Genomic DNA, 9,566 nt, shown 5'->3' on the forward strand with positions numbered 1-9,566 from the left:
GTATTATAAATCATAATTATTTATTATTTTATAAAAACTAAGAAAACCCATTAATGTGAACAAAAATATTGTGAAATTAATATTGGCATAAAAAAAATAACAATAATTGTAACTGTTTATTAAATAAAATATAATAGCAACCTAACTTTTATAACAATGTACTGCATTAATCTAAATGTCTAAAAAATAAATACACTATTAAGTTAAAGAAATGTTTAAAGGATTATTATATTATTGTATCATAAACTTAAAAAAATAAATATATATAATATTAACACTATATAAACATATTTATTATTTTGTTAACAAGTCAACAGATCCATTAAAAAAATAGTAATGATGATAAAAATAATAAAAAAATTATAACAATATTTTCTTAAATAAATGTAAATGCTTTAATTAAAATTTTATAACAATCATTTTGATACTAAACAATAATAATAATAATAATAATAATAATAAAAAATGAGTGACATTATTCGGATAGGTATGTATAATATAACAAACAATAATAACTATAACATAATAAATAATAATACTTTGTAATTTCTTTGATGATGTATTAGATAACATGATTTATCACATGTGTATTTTGTTTTCTCTACGAGATTCAAAGGATAATAAAATTTATTTATCAATTCAGTTTTTTTTTGTTTTTTTTTTTTTAATTCCACGAAACTTATTTTTTTAATGGATCAAGACTTTCTAATGAAAAATCTTCAGTGCTCATTGATAAACCTCGACTGAAACCATCCTGAAACAAAATTTATTTTAATTATTAAAAGTCGCTCTTACAGATTCTAAAAAAAATATATGTTAAACAGAAATTAGTAATTTCTGAAGCTATAGAAGGAAAAATTGGTAAAATATGTACAAAAAACAAAAAATGCATAACATTTTTTATATTTTTATTTATAATATAATATAATATAAATTAAGTCAAAATCTGATAAGTGATTATTTAGTTATACTAAAATATTATATTTAAATTAGATAAATATACAAAATAATGTTAATATGACAGTGCACTAAATCAAAATAAATTTAAGACAGTCGTAAAAAGAGAAATAATAGCGATATACTCAGATAAGACAAAAATTATCAGTGATTTGGTAAAGTATTATTCTATTATATTATAATTTAATTTAAGTATGATTTTCGACAAATTATAAGATATGTATTATAAAAATTAACTAAAAATACATTATTAAGTATGATAATAAAACGTTAAATATACTATTTTTGAAAAAATTACCTAAATATGCTATAAAAAGAACGAAAATGAACTCTGTAGGTTATGAAACAAATTTATAGCTCACCTAGCTATAAATAAAAGAAATAGACAAAAATATGCAAGTCCTATTACTTCACGTCCCTAAAAATTATATTCATACCTTCATTTCTTTAATTCTTTTGTCCAACAAACCAATATCATTCTCAATACCATTTGGTACACTTTGCCCAAAATCGTCCATACCAAATGGATCACTAGCTGACGTTCTTGGTTGGCCAGCTGGTCTTGGTGTTGCTTTAAATGGACTTAGGCCAAATATGTCATCAGAATTTTGAGAACGACGTCCTGTATCTCTAGCAGGTTTTGGAGGAGGAGCCACTACAAAACAAAAAAAAAATTAAGATATGAAAAAAAAGAAGAGAAGCTTTTGTTTCAGGCAATTGATGTTGTGTAATACATACATAATGGAGGCGATGTAGGAGATGTAGCGCTATTATTGTTTGTCCTTGGTTCAAAATTATTTTCCATTTCATTTAACAGAAGACCTTCAAGTCGTGTACCAACACTAGGAGATGGTCTTGTCTCATTAGGGGATGAACTAAAATAAAAAATTCAAAAACAAATTTGTATGAATACAGTATAAGTCATATTATTTTAATTTTGTTGTACACTAAAATTTATAGAAAAAAAAATATATTCAGTATTTAAACAAAATATTTAGAGTAATTTCTAACCATTATCAAAAGTGCAGTTAATTATAAGTTAAAATCTTAAATGAACATAGAGTTTAAGCTCTAGAATAAATAGAATAAGTACACCAACTTTTATAATAGTTCTATTTTATCATTCATGGTAAATATCAGAAAATTTCAAAATATTTTTGTTGGTCATCATAACTGCACACTTACTGTTCAGAATTTACACCGTTCAATACTGCACACATTGACAGTTAAAAATAAAACATATTTTATTGTTATTAAAAAAATGATTTAGTATTAATTAAAAATAATTCAATATATAATTAAATTGAAATAAATTTATACCCTGATGTTTTTAAATTATTAATTTAACTAATTTTGTTGTTAATGAAACAATCATATATATACATTTAAAATCGATTTTTCTTTCTCCCTACATACTTTGCGTATAAAGTTCGCTATCTCTTATTTTGTTTGTTATTGATGTATATCAATGTGTAGTGTTGAATGACAACCTTTTTTGAAAGTGTGCAGTTATGAACGACACCCAATATTTTTAATTATAAAGAACCACCATGCTTCCACACATAATTACTGTACAGTAAAAATGTATGTAAAATATAGAACTTGATTATTAAATGATGAAGACATTACAAGAAATGTTAGATCAATCATTGAATTATCATTAGAATTAATGATAAAACTATTAAAAATATTAGAATTATATAAAAATACTAACTTAATGTGTTCACCATTGTTATTAACACTTCTTGGAGGTACTGGTGGTGCTGTACCAGGTTGAGGAGAACTATTGCCATTAGTCAAGTTGATGAGGGTGGAAGAATTACCATTGTTAACATTTACTTGCAACATATCACTGATACCATTTTGACGCATGTATTGTTCAACATCAATCTAAATATGTAAAATATTTAAATTAAAAAGTTCCTACAAGGAATATTGTTGCATTACCTTTCCACTAAGAGCATCAGATAGCCTTTGGCGCAAAACACTATTTTCATTTTCCAACTCTTTAACACGTTGTTGCAAAACCATAACCTTACGTTGAATTTCCATGTCTAAGAAACGTCTAAGAAAAGGAAACACAAACCAATTTTTAGGTATTCATCACGTTTATTTAAATAACAGTTAATATAATAAGTATCATTCAATAAGTCATATTAGACTGTTAGTTTTAGTATTTCTCAATTATAATCACAATTCAATTATTTTAGTTAATTTATTAATTGAAATTTAGTATGTAATATCATGTACAATAATTATAACAATTTTTTTTATAAAAAATAAATATTATGATCTAAGACTTAAATATATAAATATAATAAATTTAATGGGAATCGACATCACATTTTAATAGCCTTTTTAATGATAAACAATTGGTGGATCTTAATCGTCTAGGTTCACTTAAATCAGTTGTTCTAAATTGTGAACATCCTACGATTTCGGAATCTGATCCCAATGCCAAAGTAGGTTCAATAGCAGGTGGTTGATTTTGATTAACCCATCGTTCCAAAATGGACTCTCCTTGTTCATTCTTTTCTTTATTCATTTCATTATATTCATTCTTACAAATGTCAGCTAGACCTTGAAATATTTCTGGACCAAAATCATCCCAATTTAATTCTATCCTAGTTTTATCTTGCTGTATTTCACTATTAATTTCCATTAATGGACAATTGATGTCTGCATCGCTAAAGTAATCTGACATTTCATTATCTGAATAATGTTTGAATTCCACCATTTCACATTGTTTTTGTTCAATTATATTATAATCTAAAGATGCCCATCGGTCATCATCATTTGTATAACGATCTAAAACAATCCTTCCACCTCTACCATATCGGGGTCTACATAAACCCAAAGATTTATGATTTCTATTTTTTTGTATATAAACTGGTTGAAAACCAAATGTATGGTCAACAGGTTCGGGAGAATTAATAGGGGCCAAATAAGAGCAATGTTTGTTTCGGCGGAAAGACCATTTACTACCACCACTATCATCAACGTTTTGAACTTTATGAGGGGGAGAATATAATTCTTCATCAGAACTTAAATGTTCCACATCATAAGACTTATGTTTCCTTTTTCTATAGTGTCTTTTTTCTCTTTTGGATTCCTGGTATTTAGTATTTGTGGAACTTTTTTTCATATCACCTTGTTTCCACATGGCAGACATATAATGATTAGTTGAGATTGGTGTAAATGCATGCCGTACAGTTTTTACTAATTCTACATCCTTGTAAATATTTCCATTAAAGTCACGTATATCAAATCGTTTTTTATATGTTTCAAGAGTTAATTCTACTAATTGTTTTTTAAGTCCTTCTCTGTGTTGTATTGTTCCAATTAAATCAAATGCTCTAACCAAATTTCTACGTAATTTTAACATTTTTTCATATGATGCTTCATCATTTTTCCTATTTTTCCTAGTTTGAATTTTATCACGTCTTTTTCTAAATGCTACATATGAATCATTAGGAGGAGCCCCTGCTATAGGTTCAGTGCGCACAGCAGGAGATAATGTGTGACCTAAACGTACTCTTTTCCTCAACCAATAATCATAAATCAATAATACAGTATCTTCGTCATCTTTAGTTAGTGATTTAGCATCAGATAAATCAATAATATTGTAAGTGCTATGTTTTTCCCATTTATCAACTAGCTCTTCAAGTTTATCAGCTGTTATACTATTTGTTTTACCAGTCGTATTTAGCCAATCCAAGTCTTCCGAGTCATAATCATATTCTGGAACATCTTGTTCCATTGTAAATGGTGTTATGTGTATGAGTTCTTTTGGAGGGTGACAGTCTGGAGGGTATGTTTGATCATGCCATTTTAAATCATCATTTATTAATTTAGATACTTCTGGTGTGGGTATAACACTCCCAGCTACCATGGCACGTTGTAAATGATGTTCAGACTCTTCTTCTTTTTCCATACCACTGGGCATTTGGGGGACAGCGCGCTTTAATTCCATACACTCGTGCAGGTCAGGCAAATCATCAGACATATAGATCGGCAGAGGTTTTGAAACATCCAACTGCCGAGCTCTGAAAGTCGGCTTGTTCGTCGGCTTGCTGGGCCACCTACCACAATAACAATCCGACATTACTATTTTCCTTTAAAACAACTATTTTACTTTACAGGGTGATCAATATGCATAGCCCAAAAAAATTGCTAATAGAAATTAACAAGCAGCAAAATATAAACTATTTAATACTTTCAATAGGTAACCATTTAACAGAAATGGTCCTATGTATAACATGTTTCTATAGTAACTGATTATTTTCACTTTATTGAATAATCAAGAATGGCATAACCACCTATTATTTAAAATTCAAATGACATTAATTTGTCTTATGGAAGTTGACCACCCTGCAATATCTAAGCTACTAGAATAAAGTATTTTTCTTTTATTCTTTCTACTAATAAAATAATTCTAAAAGGCACGACTTCAGTAGGCTAGACAGAGTTCGGCATTTGAATGTTTTCAACCGTGCAGATAATTAAATGTTATTATTACACACTATAGTTAATTATAAAAATTAACTCATGCAACAACTACATTTATACTAATGTTAGTTGCAATTATGTTGACAGATGACAATCAAAATTGAGTCTGAAGAAAAATCCTAATAAATAGATTGTTAATACCTAAATCATTAGTTTATATATTACATTATTAGAGATTATATTATAATGAGTAACATTTACTATTAAATTTAATGTCTAATTAAAATTAATTAACCAAGAAATACATAAAGGTAACAATTTAACAAAGAAACCTTTAAAATGGCAATTTGATAAATGCTTAAGTTTCTAGTAATACTATAGTTTAACATTTTAGATTACTAAACAACACTTTGACTATAATAAATTACTAGTACGAAAGAAATATTTGACTAGTTTAAATAAGCTTGGCTTACTTAAAAAATGTAGCAGACTTTTGTTTCATTCAAGTATACATTTTTAAATGATAAATTATTCTTACAAATTAATGTGAAATCATAAAATAATGGAGAATAATTTTGTTTTGTAGCTATTGACATAAAAAATAACATAGTTATTATAGGTATGTTGGCAGTTAAGAGTATACAACAGCAGTCTACAAACTAGAGAGGAGAATGACCAAATTTACGGTTTGGAGAAAATACGTTTCCATTATAAAAAGCAAACATTCTAGTTAAACTGAATTAATAATGCTACTAAATAATAGACTTCTAATCTGAAGTTAAAATTTTTAGCGAATAGCCAGAGATAATAAAAACCAAGAAAGTAATTATTCTTGTTCTTGAGCTAAATAATAACATACTTGTATGCAAGATCAAAAGCTTGTCCAATGCTGAGAGTGATCTCTTCAGCTAACTTGTCGCTCATAAATACAAAACAAGTGTGTCGTTCAGATTCATTTGAGTCTTTTACAATAAAGCTGAAAAATTGTTTGTCCACCTTATCGTCAGCACAGTAAGAAATTCTGTGCAACGGATATTGATGCATTATTACCTATAGGAAAAATAATAGGTATATATACCAAATGAACTTAAAGACCAATAACAATAGTAATTCTACTTTTGTTTTTGGATCTTGAAGCGCAACGCCTTCAACACTTATTGTAAGCTCAACTTTTGGTACTTTAGAACCTTCAGCTTTCCGGACTTGTTGATTAAATTTTAACTTTTGGATAGATTCTTTAACCACTTTAAAACCTTTCGGTTGGTCTACATCGACATTTCCCAGAAACTGTAAATCATAATTACTCAGTAAATATACTGCTAGAAAACATTATAATTTTACACTATATTAATACCTTAACGATGTATGCAATATGACCTTTTTGTAAAGCTTCAGGAGGGTGAATCCAATTACGATTTTCTAAAAAAAATATTGTTATAAACATATATGTTATTGTCCAGTAAAATGTATCAATGAACTTACCTCCTCCTCCTTTAGCTGATTTGTTATTGGAGTTTTGAGTCCATTTTAAAAGATTTCCCGTGTTCCTCATGTTTGTTTTGGATATACTTCTAAAATTACGAAGAAAAAACTAGATAATTTATCTTTATTATAAAATATTAAATATTTGTCAATATTAGTATTAAACTAGTAACATATGTCAACTAAGTGTATAGTAAAAATATTTCAAATATTTACTCAAAGAGTGTATAAATAATAATTTAAGCCTATAATCTGGGTCAATAACAGGGTTAAATGCAAAAGATATTGATTTTGTTACAAACCGATAAACCTTTCTGCAACCAATATTGTAAGTATTATTCAAAATAGAGATAAAGTAGTAATACCTATGTATAATAATATAGCAACCAAATATCTTGATCAAATTTATTGCTCAGTAGAGCTTGGAAGGATTCAACAAACATAAGTAGAGATCAGTTATCATTGGAGGTAAAAAAAACGATAGATACTACTGACTCATTGGGTGGGTGTGGAACATAGATAAAGAAGTAAACTATGGTTTGTGTTGCCATCTAAGTACTGTCAGTATAAAATCAAAACGAATAGTACCTATAATACGAGTAAATATTATACGAGTAAACGAAGACAATTTAAGTGTGACAGTTGGAACATTCGTAGAGTTCACACTTATCGCAAGAGGTCGGGGTGATAAGACGACGGTGTATGAGACATACAACAACAATAACAACGGCGGCAAAAGGAACAAAGGAAACTCTCGGTCGACAGATTTATGACGGAAATCGAAATAATAATATTAATAAAATAATTACAATAATAATAATACAATAAATTTTGCTTACGTATTGAGACGGGAACGAAGCGTTTTATATCAAAATTTGTTGGCTTCCTTTAAACGCTATTAAGTGCGTGTAGCCGGGGCACTTCTAAATGCGACGCACTCGCGTTAGATATAATAGTTTTACGTTTGTGTTACAACGATAAAGTTCGGCACTGGAGCCGTATAAATTCAGTATTGAATGCGTTTAAGCTACCGTCACGACGACGGGACAACGGAGTTAGAACGGTAAGAAGGACGAGCACGAAAACGCCATTTTGATAGGTACTGTTGATGCGGCAGCGGAGTTCGCGGGGTGGAACGGCGGTAGGCGATAGTGAATGCTCGTGCACGAAAAACGGGAATTTCAAAAACAGGCGTGGCCTTCCGCGTTGAGTCACAGCCGCGCGGACGCGGGACTGTGGAACTTTACAACGTCTTTGGCCAGACGTGTAAACCGCGCCCGCGAAAACCGATTTCGTATAATATTTAACTATAATATTATTATTATTACGTCGTCACGCTGCCTTAGTGCCGTCGACGTCATTGCCTATTATAATAATAATAATAATACATAATAACACGTAGCAGTATAGCCATTGCATTTATGATAAAATATCGTTAGTGCTTAGTTGTCGAATTGTTTATATACCTAGTCGGATATTACATTGTCATTGAAGATTTACGGTTTCCTATCTAAAGATATTTAACACGATCATTTACACGTTTACTTGCTTTCCTATCGTCGCCATAAATTGCAGTTAAATCCACCTCAACTTCTGCTTTAATAATTGGAATAATTCAAGTATTAAAATATCTGTTATTGTAAGAATTGTTTCGTATTAGTTTTACAGCGAACTTAAAAAAAGAAAATAAATTATACATCCATATAATGTAACGTCGTAATTTAAGCTCTTCCCCCCCAAATACCCATCAAAATTTAACTTTTTAAAAAAAATATAGGTATGATAAGTTATGTGTATTCGTGTTTAAATTTGCACATTATTCGTATTTCTAATAATAATACCTACGATAATACATTATAATATTATGTTACTTATCAAGATATCTAAATATTCTAAACGTATTGTTATTGTGAGCTACAGAGAAATTCAGTCCGTCTATTCCTCAAACGGTGAAACGAACAATGCTTTTGCCAAACATTGCAGATAACTAAATGACGTATGAGTTAGCTAAAATAGTATAATGTTTATACTATATTATTATCGAATTGATCGTGGTAGTGACTCGTGACTAGGTATACGTATATACTATATAAATGTATAGTTAGTTCTAGGTAAGCAGTGAGAATGTGAGATCGAATTTCTTTGTGCTGTATACTTGTATTATTTTCATCGTACGTATTAAAATATAAAAACAAAAATGTTGTAATTTATATTTATTTTAATATAAAATGCATAAAATAGGTTAGATTAGTAGGTAATCTATGTAGAAAAGAAACGTTAATAACTGTAGTACTGTATGGTAAACACTATTAGATAGATATTATATCATAAAAAATATATTTGGCTTTAAGATTAAAATATAAACAACACTTTAACACTATAACGACAATGTAAAGCGCACATATTACTTGGTCCGTGGATTTATATGACTACATATTTGTTTTTAGACAAAAGTATGCAGTTAAATGAGAGTTAAATAAATATTTACGATGTATGAAACAAAATTAATAGAAGAATATATTATTTAGTATAAAAATCATATTTTAGGGATTTGAGAATATTAAGTACCTACGTCAAAGAATATTTGAGAATAAAATAAAATATTTTTCCGAAGAAAATTATTAATAACTTATAACATATTATTTTGCAGTATGCTTCATTCATGACGTGTCATGTAC

The 9,566-nt window shown here is 28.5% G+C and overlaps 1 protein-coding gene across 3 annotated transcripts; it reads right to left on the bottom strand.

Moving 5' to 3' along the window:
* Window positions 1–264: 264 nt before the first annotated feature.
* On the bottom strand, window positions 265–8,106 carry LOC114130326 (PTB domain-containing engulfment adapter protein 1-like). 3 transcript variants are annotated; one of them, XM_027995281.2, is made up of 10 exons: window positions 7,728–8,106; window positions 6,889–6,977; window positions 6,761–6,825; window positions 6,523–6,693; window positions 6,266–6,456; window positions 2,905–3,022; window positions 2,672–2,847; window positions 1,696–1,832; window positions 1,395–1,612; window positions 265–754 (listed from the first exon to the last, which is right to left on the bottom strand). In XM_027995281.2, the coding sequence occupies exons 2-10, from the start codon at window positions 6,956–6,958 to the stop codon at window positions 680–682; spliced, it is 1,221 nt and encodes a 406-aa protein (XP_027851082.2). In that variant the 5' UTR covers window positions 6,959–6,977; window positions 7,728–8,106; the 3' UTR covers window positions 265–679. The 3 variants fall into 3 exon arrangements, with proteins under 3 accessions (XP_027851082.2, XP_027851080.1, XP_027851081.1); XM_027995279.2 differs by lacking the exons at window positions 265–754; window positions 1,395–1,612; window positions 1,696–1,832; window positions 2,672–2,847; window positions 2,905–3,022 and adding an exon at window positions 3,047–5,039; XM_027995280.2 differs by lacking the exons at window positions 265–754; window positions 1,395–1,612; window positions 1,696–1,832; ... (1 more) ...; window positions 2,905–3,022; window positions 7,728–8,106 and adding exons at window positions 3,047–5,039; window positions 7,254–7,506.
* Window positions 8,107–9,566: the final 1,460 nt, after the last annotated feature.

The sequence above is a fragment of the Aphis gossypii genome, chromosome 2 (genome assembly GCF_020184175.1).
Source record: "Aphis gossypii isolate Hap1 chromosome 2, ASM2018417v2, whole genome shotgun sequence".
Lineage (NCBI taxonomy): Eukaryota > Metazoa > Arthropoda > Insecta > Hemiptera > Aphididae > Aphis > Aphis gossypii.

Excerpts from the sequence above, each read along its gene's own strand:
- LOC114130326 (XM_027995279.2), bottom strand. The coding sequence starts at position 6,958 with ATGAGGAACACGGGAAATCTTTTAAAATGGACTCAAAACTCCAATAAC. Across the intron at positions 6,694-6,760 it reads ATATTGCATACATCGTTAAG|TTTCTGGGAAATGTCGATGT; the intron begins GTATTAATATAG and ends TATGATTTACAG. Across the intron at positions 5,040-6,265 it reads GCTTTTGATCTTGCATACAA|GTGGCCCAGCAAGCCGACGA; the intron begins GTATGTTATTAT and ends TTATTGTGGTAG.